Here is a 14,882-nt window from a genome sequence, read left to right on the forward strand (position 1 = left end):
GGTAAAGACCTAGGAGTGGAATTGCTGGATCATATGGAAGCTCTATGTTTAGTAGGTCCAGAAATCTCCACACAGCTCTCCATAATGGTTGGACCAGTTTGCACTCCCACCAACAGTGCAGAAGAGTTCCTTTTTCTCCACACCCTCGCCAACATTTGTTGTTGCTAGTTTTTTTAATATGTGCCATTCTCACTGGTGTAAGATGGTATCTCATGGTAGTTTTGATTTGCATTTCCCTGATGACAAGTGATGTTGAACATTTTTTCATATGCCTGTTGGCCATTTGCATTTCCTCTTCAGAGAAGTTTCTTTTTAGCTCTTCTGCCCATTTTTTGACTGGATTATTTTCTTTGTTGTTGCTGAGTCTCATCAGCTCTTTGCAGATTTTTGTGATCAGTCCTTTATCATTAGTGTTGGGTGCAAAAATGTTCTCCCAGTTGGTGGGGTTTCTCTTTGTTTTTGTTATTGTCTCTTTTGCTGTGCAGAAGCTCTTTAATTTGATGTAGTCCCAGCTGTTTATCTTTGCCTTCACTATCACTGCTTTGGGTGATGTGTCTGTAAAGATGTCTTTGATGTGAATATCACGTAGTGTTTTGCCTATATTTCCTTCTATGTATTTTATGGTTTCAGGTCTTATGTCTAGTTCTTTAATCCATTTTGAGTTGATTTTTGTGTATGGTGTGAGGTAGTGGTCAAGCTTCATTTTTTTTTTTTTTTAGATTTATTTTTTTTTTTATTTATTTATACAAGCACTGGGTACAGTCAGAAGCGCGGGAGGGTGAGAGAATTCACCAGAGCCAGAGCCAGGAACAGAGCAGGCAGAAGGACCGAAGCACACTGCTGAGGGGAGCAGCGGGCGGCAGGAGAGGTCTGCGCGCCATGCGGGACCCTCCTCCGGTGGCCGGGGAGCAGCTGGGGATTGAACCGGCGTTGCAGAGGCTGCAGGCAGCTTCGCAACCCAGCGCTCAACCACTGCGCCACGGGGGAGGCCCAAGCTTCATTCTTTTGCATGTAGCGACCCAGTTTTCCCAGCACCATTTATTGAACAAGCTTTCTTTGCTCCAATGCATAGTCTTTGCTCCTTTGTCAAAGATAAGTTGACCATAAATCTGTGGGTTTATTTCTGGATTTTCTATTCGATTCCATTGGTCTGTATGTCTGTTCTTGTTCCAATACCATGCAGAAAAACTCAAATTTTTAAAGGTTAACTGTACGCCCCGCTGTCTCTCTGCCTCAGCTGCCTCCCTCTTCCCCAACAGGGACCAGTCCAACGTGAGGCGGATGCACACAGCCGTGAAGCTCAACGAGGTTATCGTTAACAAGTCCCATGAAGCAAAGCTGGTTTTGTTGAATATGCCAGGACCACCCCGAAATCCTGAAGGTGACGAAAACTGTATCCTTTCCAAGAACAAAGTCACCAGTAGGGGAAATCTTCTTAGCCCGTATTCTTAGATGAGACTATTAGGTTAGCATAAAACTCATTGTCGATGCCCCTATTTTTTCCTTGGAGGAAGGAAGACTTAAAGGTCCTAGGCAAGGGCTCTTACAAAGTAGTGACATTAACTGGGTGTTGAGCCCTAAAGTGATTTTTTAGGTGGTATTTTTATAATTTGACTTCTAACATCCAGCGTATAGAACCCTTTCTGATGTTCCTGGAGGCAGGATAACCGCATCATTTCTCTACCCATTTTGCTCTTGCTTATGGATGGGAGTTAGGAAGAGGCAGTTAAGATGAACCTCCTTTGAGGGGAAAAAATTCATTCCCTAATCCCAGGATTGTTTTGATGGCACCCCTTCAGACTGTCATATAGGCCAGTCAGTTCCCACCAGAACTATTACGTGAGAAAAGGTAAAAAAACAAACTCCCCCCAAAATCTGACTTTGAACAGTTTCATTTAAAAATTGAATCCTCTCTAGGAATTTTACAAGCTGCCTATTGTAGCTTTTTTCCTATTTAACTTTTGGGGATTGTTATACTAGGTAGTAAGGACACATTACTTGCAGGTTTCCCTCGTTTTAAAATACCATTTAGGAAAAAAATCTAACAGATGGGAAAGGTTCTTTTCTATGTAAAGGGACTAGCTCTCTGGGTTCCTTCAGAGTTAAATTGAATCCAGTGTTGAGACTTGTCCAGTTCTGAGTATATAACAAAACAAGCATGTTAATTTTGTGGCTCTGTAATCAGATTAATTCACAGTATCATGCCAGGTTGTAAAGTGTGCTCTTCTGCGTATTTGGCTCCTTGACAAATTTTGAAGATATGGAATTCTTAGAAGTGCTCACCGAGGGACTCGAGCGCGTGCTCCTTGTCCGAGGTGGTGGCAGTGAAGTTATCACCATTTATTCCTAATCTGCATCCTGAAAGACTCTGCTTGGCCTCACCTTTCCTAAAAGGTTTCCATCCTCCATGGAAGTGCCAGCTCTTTACTACCACTCCCATCAGAGGCTTGTGTTCTGTACACATCACACCGAACTCTTGATGAGATGAGCCTCAAATACTTGTGCAAGAAAGTACAAATAGGCGTATTTGCTCTTTGTTCCCCTATGATCTTCTGTCTCTACAAAAGCAGCAAATACTCCCTCAACATCAGAACAATGGTCGGGTCCTAAAAGCCATGTCTGAACTAGTTGAAGAGAGAATTAACAGGCTAAACCCACAAAATGAATTGGCAAAAGGGGTGCTAGGGAATTCAACTGGAGAAAAAAGCAAGTACAAATCAAATGTTAAAGATGGGTCTCAGTGACACACCATTATGGTTCTGTAACACCATGGGAGTAATAGCCAGAGACACAGCCTTACAGTAAAGAATTCATAGCCAAGTACATGAGGATTCTAATCTCCTGGTGGAGATAACCCTTTGCAAGCCAAGATGGAAACCTTTTGTAGCTAATTTTCTTTAGTGTGCACTCTGCTTTCCAGGACTCTAATTTTGTATTAGGGTACTAAGTACAAAAGTGAAACATGGCTGCAAAAATAAGAGGATTAAGTGCACAGAACTGTGTTGGTGTGTATTTCAGCTGTTTCTCAAAGCCCATGCTGTGATGAAGATTGTAATAGAGGCAGTGTTACCATGGAAATTGTATTTTTAAGTTGGCGTAAAAATTATTTCTTTCAGGTTCTTTTCAAATGGCAAACTCTTAAGATATATTAAAATATAGTCTATTTATGTGACATGAGCAAAACATACAAGCTGATATCTAAGAAATACCGATGATGATACACATTGACCAGTAGGTTCTCCTGTCCTCCTCCTTGTTATGCCCTCTGGGTTAGTAGGCACAGGTCAAAAATCACCAAATTTTATCCGGGAAGACTGGCTAAAATTTTTCTCCAAGAACTTTGGACTACCTTTAGAGAACTCAGCAATGGAATTGAAGTTCTAGAGCCATACTTTTTCCACAGTGCCAAAGTTTTTGAGCTGCTGCTGCTCTCCTTACCTGCTTCACTAAAGTGGCAAATAATTGGCATTGTCCTAATTCAAGAGACTGTTCCTCACTAAGACTCATTTCCAAAGCCATACTGAAGATGTGAGGCACCAAGCTAGATGCCCAGGGTATGAGCGTTTTTCAATTTTATTCTTCATTCTGATTGCAGAAAACATGGCTCTGAACTAAGAGACTGTCCAAGCCAACACACACTATTTTTTTTTTTTCCCAGAAAGCTGTGTGCGTGCCAAGGAAATACTTGTGCAAGCTTAACTTTTTTTTTTTTTTTTTTTTTGCTAAGTTACTGATCACAAAACACCTGGCTTTCAAGTATGGGGAAGCTAGCATGTGGCTGAGTGGTTATTTCTCATGTGAGAAGTCTTCATTTCTTTTTCAGGATAGTTATTTAAACTGTCTTGCCTGTATTTGTGGCGCCTTTTGAATCTCACTTTACCAATGATAGAGCCTCTCATTTTTTGATTATCCAATAGGATGCAGAGCAAGCTGACCTAGGTATCCGCAGACTATTTGTTTGACCCTATAGACAGAGAATACCCTTCAATATGGCTTAAGAAATTGAGCCATTTTGAGTTGCTCCCTTTGCTATTTGAACCTGCCGCCCCAGTTAGGGTAGCAAAGCACACAAGATATTTTTTTACTTGTCCCTTGCTGCCAAGGGCAGAAGCATCGTTTATAATGTCCATTACAGCACTCCATTGCTTAGTTGAGTCCAGCTAATAGTGGGACAGGTCCCCTAGGACCCAAGATATTTAAGATCTGCACTCTGAGGTCGGCACACACAGCAATTCCTCTAAATTTACATACGCTCTGGCCAAAGTTAACGATTTTCCATATAGAGGAAATATGGGCAGGAAATAAGGTTAATAATATTAGAAGAGCTTTTTCTTGTAAAGACAAAGGGAATTAATGGCTGTTAATATAGCCATTACTTTAGCCCCTAAAAGACAAAAATCACTGTTACATGGGGAAGTGGTTATTAGGCCAGATTTCAATTCACCTCTGTCTAGAGCATTTCATATCTATGTTGCTTACGTTGTCTATGAAGTGTCTTGTCTCTTTCAATCACTGCAAATAAAGCAATACCGAAAACTTGAGAGAAAATGCACCTTAGGGGAAGGGGCTTTGTGTTTCAAGAAGGAAAGGAAGCCCTCCTCCTGCCTTTTGAATAAAATCCAGCTTTTATCTTAGCTATGACTTTTCTGGGCAGGTTATGATAATACTCATTCTCCAGCTGCTGGCCCGCTGCCTTCACTAGCTGTCTTAAAAGCTGAAGTTAGGATTGTGGCCTCTGTTTGCCAGGTGCCAGTCCCGCTAAGCAAGGGGAGGTGACTACTCTGTACCTTCCATTTCCCCCGCGTCCTACAGCCCCAGCCATCCTGCCAACCTTCATTCCCCCAACTGTGTTAAAAATCCATTCTTGTGGATATTAAAGTAGCAATTACACTGTAAGCATATTTATGTGCTCCTTTGTGTGGGTTTTTTTTTTTTTCATCATGTATAATCTGAATCCAGCATTAAGTTTCTCACATCTTCCACAAGTGTCTCTGCAGAATTTTTATGTCCCAGCTTGTGTTACATAGAAGTAAAATATTAAGGAAAATAGATTTTAAGGAAATTTGTGCAACTTTTTGCAGGCATTGTCCTCTATAACCATATAATTTATTGAAAGGAGATGCTGCTGTGCTTCTTGATTTAGCAGCAACCATTCTTTTGTTTACATAGAGTTACAGTTTTATTTGTTTTTCTCTGGAAACATAAATAAAGTTTTCTACATTATTTTCAGTCAAAGGTTGTGATAAGTTTGTGTCTGTGGTGACAAGTACATTGTCTTTCTAGGATTTGTCTCCTCATGATAGAGAAAAAGAGCTTTTGGGTCTTTTCAGCATGCGTGATAATGTGTGCTGAGGAGGAGCTGCTGGACATAAGGGAGGCTGTAAATGAGAGCCAGACATATGGGCATCAGGTGCTTCTTAGTTTCATAAAAGCAATCCTCCTCCACTGAACTCCATCCTCTGAAATAAAAAACAGGTAAGTGGTAAATGAGTAAATAATTTCCAGAATCAATTACTTAATACTTTAATCACAAACTATTTTGCTGATCCTTAAAAAAACAGCAACTTCCAGACTCCTCACAGATCTTATTTCTTAAGAAATAAGGGCCTCCCTGGTGGTGCAAGGGGTTAAACATCGCACTTTGAAGCAATCCGCAGCCTCTGCAGCACGAGTTCAATCCCTGGCCAGCCAGGGAGCAACCCACATGGTGCAGCAGACCTCTCCTATCTTGCCCACTGCTCCCCTCAGCAGTGTATTTCAGTCAATCTGCCTGTTCTGTTCCCCACTCTGTCTCTGGTGAATCCTCTCACCCCTGCACCTCTGGCCTGTACCTCAGCTCTTGTATGCATAGATAAATCTTTTTTTTAAAAAAAAAGAAGTTCTAGGTCCTCCCTGGTGGCCTGAGGGTTAAGTCTCAGTGCTATCACCACAAAGGCCCGCTGCGAACACCTGAGTTCGATCCCCAGCCAGGGAGCTACCCACATGGCACTGCAGACCTCTTCTGTCTCACCCACTGCCCCATCAGCAGTGTATTTCAGTCGATCTGCCTGTTCTGCTTCCTACTCTGTCTCTGGTGAATCCTCTTGCCCCCTGCACCTGTGGCCTGCACCCTGGTTCTATGCAAAAATAAATAAAATTGAAAAAAAAAGTTCTAAGATCGACTGTAGCCATCAAATGGGTAGGTCACATTACCACTGGCCTAAAGTTAACTTTTGACTTACCTCAGGGGGCTCAATGAAGGCTAACCAATCTGACGCATGTGTAGGCAGTAGTCCCATGGACTGACACTTATAAACAGCCAATGCCAAACCCATGAGGTTTCCAATGAGATACACCAAACCCTGAAGAAACTTTTGGCTTGAACTTTCTAGCATTTTGAAAGCTGTTGGGGTAACAGAAAGTGTATCAGAACCAAAATAACTTCTTTTTCAATATGAATCAGAGTTAATATCTATTAAAAATATAATAGCCACAGACCCATAGTGAGATAGCAAATAGGATCAATAAAAAGGAACAGAGAAACCATATTAAGCACTGTTTACCCCTCTATGCCACCACTACCATCATTACCCTTCACACCATCCTCCTGCATCTAGCCAACAGCTGTGCCAAAGATTTCCAAACTTGGAGTTTTGCCTAAGAATCTGCCTTAATTTTTAGAACTTACAGGTTATTATTTCAAGAACACTTACTGGCTGAAATGGCCATAAGTGCCTGGATGGGCCGCCACGCCATCATACACACCATCATTGTAGGGAAGATGGAGATAGTGTTGCCCGCCATGTACATGATGAAGAGGTTCATAGGAATCTGTTTGAGAGGGCCCAAGGCAATATCCCAGCAGCGCTAAAACAAACACACAGTGTTAACCTCTGACCATTATCCCAAATCCCACATTTATTGTATCACTGACAAAATCAAACCCCAATTCTGTGCTGCTGATTGTGCTGACTCAATTCCACCTTTACCCTCTGTGTTGCTACTGAAAATTCATTCTTCCACTAAAGATATGGTAGCCGCACCATCTGTTTTTTCCTGTAGATTTTCTAAATGTAATTTCTCGCCATGATTCTGGCTAATGAAGTTTTCCCTGATTTTGTCCTTGTATTTCCGCATTGTTCACTATCCCATCTATACCTTAAAAAACAGATAAATCCATGTAGTGGGAGATTAGCACATTGAATCAATAATAGATCAAATAGACAAAATACAGAAGATCTGAATGACGACATAAACAATCCAACTAACACACAGAGAGCACTGCACCCAACAGCTACAGAATTCACATACATATGGGACATTTACCAAAACTGACCACTCGCTTGCGCCATGGAGAAAGTATAACAGAATTCAAATCACACAAAGCATGTTCTTTAATTATAATGCAATCAAGCTAGAAATGAGTAACAAAAAGATAACTACATGTTGGAATTAACAAATGTACTTTAATCCATGAGTCAATAGAAATTACAATAACAAACTACCACTTACTAACACTTGTGGGGGACAAGAGTTTTGAGAAATTTATAACCTTAAATACATATTAGAAAAATAAACATCTTCAATAAGTTAAAAAAAAGAACAAATTAAACCAAAAGAAATAAGAGCAGAAATTAATGAAATTGTCTTTATCTCAACAAAATCAAAGATTTTTTGGAGAAGAGTAATAAAATTAATCAGGTGAGCCTAATGAAAAAGGAGAGGAGATAAACACTCGACATCAGAAATGAAAGGTACTTCTCTACAGGTCTTGCAGCTTTGTGTGATCACATTATGAATTCTAAGGATAAATTCCTACATGGCATAAGAAAGTGGAAATGTCCTGTTTAAGAAACTAATTCTGTAATTAAGCTAAGATGGGTTCCCTTGGTAAATTCTAAACATTTAACAAAAAATAAAAACACTCTTCGACAAACTCAAAACATTTGACTACTCACTATGTGGGTCCTCACAAATAACAAAACCTGACAAGGACAATTTATGAGAAATGTGTATAGACTAGTATCACTCATAAACCTAAATGCAAAAATCCTAAACATGATAGCAACTAAGTAAATCTAGCTATATAGAAAGAATAATATACCACTATCTATGGAGTTTTACTCACATTAAAAGAATAAATAGTCATATTTGTAAACAGTTCCCTATTATGTCATTTACTTAAAAAATCATTAACCTGAGAGTTTAAATATTAAATTATCCATACAATAAAATTGTTCTAGAAGTAGTGCCTTTAAAATCAGGCCATTTCAGTAATACTTTATTATTCATATTATTATTCATATTATACTTTGATATACTAAGACAAAAAATAGTAAGCTACTTATCAAGAAATTGCTAATAGGGTCTCCCTGGTGGCACAGGGGTTAGTCTCAGCGCTATCAAGCTATCACCAGCCACTGCAGCATGAGTTTGATCGCTGGCCAGGGAGCTAACCCTCATGGCTCAGCAGAGCTCTCCTGTCTTGCCTGCTGCTGCTCCCTCAGCAGTGTATTTCAGTAGATGTGCTGTGCTCCCCACTCTGTCTCTGGTGAATCCCCTCATCCCCCACACCTATGGCCTATACCACGGTTCTTCTATGCAAAAAAAATTTTTTAAATGATAATAGCTGTTATTTTCATGTGAAAATTAAGTGCATTTTATGAAACGAAGATCATTTAATATTGAACATTATTAATGCTGTGAGGAAAGAAAGCACCAGGTATTGTTCTGGGCACTTGACAAAATCCTGCTCTCAAGGCGTGATAAGATGGATAATAAAATACATACACTATGTCATAGATATGAACAGTACAGAGAAAGCAGAAAAACAGGATAGGTGTGTGAGGGTAAGCATCACTAAGATAACATTTGAGAAATCACGAGTGGACAGAACAAGTTATAAAGGTATCTGGGGGGAAAGTAATTCAGGAAGAGGGAAGAATAAGTACAAAAAGTGTGAGATGGGAGCTTGCCTGGCAAATTTAAGGAGCAGTTTGGTCATTGTAATTACAGTGGATGAACGAAAGGAAAAGTGGTAGGAAATGATGTAAAAAAATGATACAAAGGGCTCCATCAATACAGAGTAATGTAGGGCCTCCCCCGTAGCGCAGCGGTTGAGCGCTGGGTTGCAAAGCTGCCTGCAGCCTCTGGGGCGCCGGTTCGATCCCCGGCTGCTCCCCGGCCACCGGAGGAGGGTCCCACATGGCGCGCAGACCTCTCCTGCCGCCCGCTGCTCCCCTCAGCAGTGTACTTCGGTCCTTCTGCCTGCTCTGCTCCCCGCTCTGGCTCTGGTGAATTCTCTCACCCTCCCGCCTTCTGACTGTACCCAGTGCTTGTATAAACAAACAAACAAACAAATAAATAAATAAATAAAACATGCCTCTACAAAAAAAAAAAAAAAAAATGCAGAGTAATGTATAACAAAGACTTAGGCTTGATATAAAATAATGTAGAATAAAAACTACCCTGGGGAGCTACAGAGGGATTTTGAGTAGGAATGATCTGACTTATAAAAGGATCATTCTGGCTGCTGTGCTGGGAACAGACTAGAAGGGGCAAAGTGGAAGTAAGACCAAACAGAAGTTACTACAGTGAATAACAATTTTTTTTAGGGTGGAATAAAATGGTCTCATGGTCTCCCACACGATGGTGGTGGTTTCATGGGTCTTCACCAGTGTCAGAGCTCATCAGATTGCACTTTTTAAATAAGTTATTCTTGACTAAGGGCAGTTAGCTTCCTGGAAGACATTAGCAATGTTGGTGACATTTTTTGGTCGTTACAACTGGAAAAGGACATTTTGGCCTTTAATGGGCCAGGGATTATTAGAACTATTACTACAATGCAATTACAGACCCATAACAAGAACTATTCAGCCCAAAATGACAATGGTAAATCACAATTTATTTTTTATTTTTTTTTTTTATAGAGGCATGCTTTTTTTTTTTTTAATTTATATTTATTTGTTTGTTTGTTTTGTTTATACATGCACTGGGTACAGTCAGAAGCGCGGGAGGGCGAGAGAATTCACCAGAGCCAGAGCGGGGAGCAGAGCAGGCAGAAGGACCGAAGTACACTGCTGAGGGGAGCAGCGGGCGGCAGGAGAGGTCTGCGCGCCATGTGGGACCCTCCTGTGGTGGCCGGGGAGCAGCCGGGGATCGAACCGGCGCCGCAGAGGCCGCGGGCAGCTTCGCAACCCAGCGCTCAACCGCTGCGCCACCGGGGAGGCCCTAAATCACAATTTAAATGAATGCATAAACTGTACATAAACTGTCTCAATTATTTAATTGATTTTTTAAAAACTATTTAGAAATTTGGGTGAAGGATGACAGTGACTTAGAATAGGATGTCAGGTGAAGGTAATAGTTTGAATCTTTTCAAAGGTAAAGCCAACAACTAGACGGACAGATTGTGTGGTGTAAGCGAAACATACCAGATTAGTGTGATTTCAATATTGCCATCAATAGATGATTTTTTTTATACTTAAAGAGCAGGTTTATTAGGAAAAGGGGACAGAAGGATAAAGGACACTTACACAGACACAAGTGGGCTAAAAGAGCTGCCTGAGAGGGGCAGGTTTGCTGAGAGAGGACTGCATGGTTGCAGGCAAGGGTCCTTGAGGAGAGCTGCCTCCACTGAGGGAGGTTAGCGAGGGGAAGTCCCGGCATGGAACAGGTCACGGGCAGGCAGAAGGCTGCTGCCCTGCAGAGGAAGAGTTGGTGAAATGAAGCACCAGCATAGTCCCAGGTGGGCAGACGAACTGCTGTCCTGTGCCAGTGCAGAGACAGCACTCCAATAGATGATTTTTAACCTACTTTTTAGGCCTTCTGTTCCAAACGTCTTTTATTTTTTCCAATTTTGGGGGCTGACATGTAACTTACTGTAATATTCATCTCAAGCAGTTTAGTTACCGAATATTTGGGATAAGGGCCATCTACACTTAGATATTCATATGCTGCCTGGGAGAAGGGCGTGGCTGTGTAGGTCAGGGCTGGTTCAAGGGCTGCGATGCCATCTATACCTCTATACCTTCTCCACCAGGATCCGGTCTGTCTCTTGAACGCTCGTATCAGGCACTTGCTTGTCCAAGTAACCGACTGGGTACAGTGAGTCTCCCTGGCCGCCTCCCCGGTCACTTCGGCCCCTAGAGAACCAAATCAGGAAAGAAACCAGGGTTGCAGCCTCCCACACCTGATGTCCCACCTTTTCTGTTCCACTAATCCAAGAACTGAAGATCCTCAGATACACCTACCCAGATTAGACCAAGCCCCTCGCGGGGTCGTCAGACCCCGGCCTAGTGGGTGAACTGAAACAAGCACCCTCTGGCAGAGACGCTCCGAGGGGGAGACGCCTGCAATCCCCCAGGAGTCATCAGGAGTCATCATTCCAGGTCAGCTGTGCCAGAGAGTTCGGGGCTCTCTCGCCGGGGAAGGCCTGGGGTGCGGGCCCCTCACCTGCTGCCTCCTCCGGGCCCGCTCAGCTCAATGGCCCACTTGAAGCGCCGGCCTCGGTTGGCCACGAGGCTCCCCTGGGCCGTCATGACACCGGCGCCTCCCGAAGCCGCGGAGCCTCTCACGCTCAGTCTCAGCAGCGCCTCCAAAGCCCCCGAGAGGACGCCGTCCGGGTCGCGCTCTGTGACGTACTTCCTGCGCGCGGACATGGCGTCACGGCCGCGCGGAAGCAGGAAGTCGGAGGGCGGTGGGGCAGAGTGCTTGGAGCTGGAGGCGCGGGGAGGAGCCGCGGTTGGAGTTTAGGGGCTCCTGGAGCTGCGCTCCCCGGTTCTGGACAAGCGCGCGCACCCTGGCCCCTGAGTTGGGGCTGACGGGACAGGGGGCGGGTTTATGCCCCGCGTTCCAAATGGATCCAAGTCCGGAACGGCTGCGTGGGCGCCCAGCGCTCAGCCGCAGCCCAGACAGCGCCCTGGAAACGCCGTGGAAACGCCGGGTTCGCGGCGCGGGGACCTCGAGCGAGTCGCTCCCGGGTGTTGCGTGTCCGCCGCGTCCCAGGGACTGTGGGTTTATTATTTAATTCTCAGTGGCTCCGAGAGGAAGTCGTAGCCTGGGTCAGCACAAGAACACGGAGGCAGTGTGGTGTGGAAGGGGTGTGGCTGGGTTCGAGATTTAGAGGGCCGCCTTTGGAAACCCGGCTTCCCTCCTTTGTAATCGGAATTTAGGCAAGTGAAGTCCTTTGTATTTCACCCTCACCGCTATAAGTTGGATAATCTGCCTATTTCGATGCTTATTAAGAAGTTAAATGGCGTGCCCGTCACACTTACATAAGATTTTTAAATGTTAAGTAATTACATTCTCCTCTGCGATTGGCTTTGGTATTAAGTCGTAAATCTAGGTCATACAATAACATTGTTGGATATGGGGTATTTAAGTTGTTTCCTGTTTTTCACCCCTTTTCTAACCAATGTGACTGTGAGCAACCTTGTACGTCTTACATAAGTTAAATTTCTCCAAGTGCAGTTGCTGGACCAAAGAGCAAGCACATTTTTTTTTTTTTTAAGATTTATTTATTTATTTATGCATACATACAAACACTAGGTATAGTCAGAAGCGCGGGAGGGTGAGCGAATTCACCAGAGCCAGAGCGGGGAGCAGAGCAGGCAGAAGGACCGAAGTACACTGCTGAGGGGAGCAGTGGGTGGCAGGAGAGGTCTGCACGCCATGTGGGACCCTCCTCCGGTGGCCGGGGAGCAGCTGGGGATCGAACAACCGGCGCCTCAGAGGCCGCAGGCAGCTTCGCAACCCAGCGCTCAACCGCTGCGCCACCAGGGAGGCCCAAGAGCAAGCACATTTTTAAGGACTTTTCATTTTAAATGCCCACTGGGAAAATTGCACGCATTTGCATTCCACCAGCTTTCTAAATGTTTTGATTTGCCAGTTTGAAAATGCTACTGGATTATTTTTGCTGCGGTTACTGGGAGGATGAGAGGGTAGCAAGAGAAGGGACGAGGGAAATTACTGTGAGAGTGATTGGAGGTAAGGTGAAAAGGGTCTCCTTGGCCAACTAGAGTTTGGATCCCTGAAAGTGACAGTAGTCTGAAGAAGATTTCCATTCCACTTGTTTTCTGATTTTAAAAATATTATGTGTTCCTAGCAGACTGAACAAGGCTGAAATAAAAAAAAAGCTTTTCCTCTTCCTCTTCCAATCTATCCTAAAATGTTTGTCTGTCTCATATAGGAAGACCCAGCTTTTAAATTGCTTTCTTGTTTTCTTTTCCCCTGAGCACAGATCTTTAACCCCCCCTAACATCCTTGAGTAGAAGTTATTTGTTAATTGTCTTTGATTCTGTAAACAATTGCCTTGCACATGTAAAGTACTGAATGAATGTTTAGTGACTATGAGTATATTAATTGAAAGTAAATGTAATACAAAACTGAATATGCTATAATTATATTTATATTAAGTAAAATGTAAAAATTGGAAGGGAATACTTAAAATATTATGTATTCAGTTATTCGGGTTTTCATGCAATTTTGTCTAATTAAGCATTTCTTACGTTTCTTTAATAAATTTAAAGGAACATCTTTGAAAACCTCAGTTACCTGAATAATATATTCCTTCTTTTTTAGAGTACTCCCTACTGATTGTGTTAACCAAAGTTAGGCAGAAGGAAAAAGATAAATACGAGATGGTCTCACTTATATGTGGAATATAGAGAAACCAAAAGGTCAAGAAAAAGTAAAAACTAGCAAGCTAACCATAGAACTGAGGTATACATAGGGCCTCCCCGATGGCGTAGCAGGTTGGTTCCATTCCCGGCAGGCCAGGGAGCTACGCACATGGCACAGCAGACCTCTCCTGTCACGCCCGCTGCTCCCCTCAGCAGTCTTGTCTGTTCTGTACCCTGCTCTGGCTCTGGTGAATCCTCTCACCCTCCCGCACCTCTGGCCTGTACCCCAGCTCTTGTATAAAAGAACTGAGGCATACAACAAAGATGGGGTGGGAATGGGTGGCAAAACAGGAGGGTGAACATAAGGGAATATGGTGATGGTTCATGGTGTGATACTGTGGCAGTGGTGGGAGAACTATGGAGACTAGAATGATGTAAGGAAAAAACTTAATAAATAAAGGACTCCCTACTTACTATCAAAAATTTAAAACTATAGGGCCTCCCCGGTGTCACAGCGGGTTGAGCACCGCGCTGTGAAGCTGTCAGCAGCCTCTGCAACGCGGGTTCGATCCCTGCGGACCAGGGAGAGTCCCACATGGCGCGGCAGACCTCTCCTGTCTTGCCCGCTGCTCCGCTCAGCAGTGTCTTTGGTCTGTCTACCTGTTCTGCTCCCTGCTCTGTCTCTGGTAAATTCTCTCACCCTCCTGCACATCAGGCCTGTACCTCAGCTCTTGTATAAATAAATAAATCTTAAAAAAAAAATTAAAGCTATAATTCATGTCAAAATTGCTTTGACGTCAATAGAATATTCCAAGTTCATTTATTTCTTTATCCTAGGCATCCTCACTGTTAACAGGCATATCTAGGAGACATTGTGTGTTCATTACCATACTACCACAATAAAGCAAATATTACAATAAAGAGTCATGAATATAGGTATTACCTATAAAGCTCACCTTGATTTTTTCTATTATTAGAATATCCTTAGAAATAAGTCCTTTATGAAAATGGAGACTGAAATTATACTTTTTGACATTAATGTTTTGAGGATTCAAGTTTTGCATAAAAAGTTTTTCATTTTGCAAGAAAATGAAAGGGCACCTAGATTGTAATCCTGACTCCAAATGAACTTCTGAAGTCACTGTGAGTTGGGAACTTTCTTGGCCTTATTTCTCAACCGCTGCGCCAGCAGCGGGAAGCCCTCTAAACTGTATTTTTTAAAAAACATTTTTTCCTATTCATAGAAAAAAGGGCTCAAATGAAAAACACTTGAAAGATTAA

The 14,882-nt window shown here is 42.9% G+C and overlaps 2 protein-coding genes across 7 annotated transcripts in view; one reads left to right on the forward strand and one right to left on the reverse strand.

The window, feature by feature from the left end:
• The window catches only part of SLC12A6 (solute carrier family 12 member 6), a gene marked incomplete at its 3' end in the record, with an annotated part of 94,337 nt that extends 91,987 nt beyond the window's left edge, over positions 1-2,350 (forward strand). For all 4 annotated transcript variants that reach the window (XM_084241108.1, XM_084241109.1, XM_084241110.1 and 1 more), the window contains 2 exons: positions 1,260-1,393; positions 2,259-2,350. In XM_084241108.1, coding sequence (XP_084097234.1) covers positions 1,260-1,393; positions 2,259-2,350 — 226 coding nt within the window. The remainder of the gene's footprint in view (positions 1-1,259; positions 1,394-2,258) is intronic.
• Positions 2,351-5,423: 3,073 nt separating this feature from the next.
• On the reverse strand, positions 5,424-11,519 carry EMC4 (ER membrane protein complex subunit 4; the record flags this gene model as incomplete). Of its 3 annotated transcripts, XM_084239699.1 has the most annotated exons (5): positions 5,424-5,459; positions 6,222-6,382; positions 6,693-6,846; positions 11,009-11,123; positions 11,434-11,519. In XM_084239699.1, the coding sequence occupies 5 exons, from the start codon at positions 11,517-11,519 to the stop codon at positions 5,424-5,426; spliced, it is 552 nt and encodes a 183-aa protein (XP_084095825.1). The 3 variants fall into 3 exon arrangements, with proteins under 3 accessions (XP_084095825.1, XP_084095826.1, XP_084095827.1); XM_084239700.1 differs by lacking the exon at positions 5,424-5,459 and having other exon boundaries at positions 6,289-6,382; positions 6,693-6,784; XM_084239701.1 differs by lacking the exons at positions 5,424-5,459; positions 11,009-11,123 and having other exon boundaries at positions 6,289-6,382; positions 6,693-6,776.
• Positions 11,520-14,882: the final 3,363 nt, after the last annotated feature.

Source organism: Talpa europaea (genome assembly GCF_964194135.1).
Source record: "Talpa europaea genome assembly, chromosome: 8".
In the NCBI taxonomy this organism is placed as follows: Eukaryota; Metazoa; Chordata; class Mammalia; order Eulipotyphla; family Talpidae; genus Talpa; species Talpa europaea.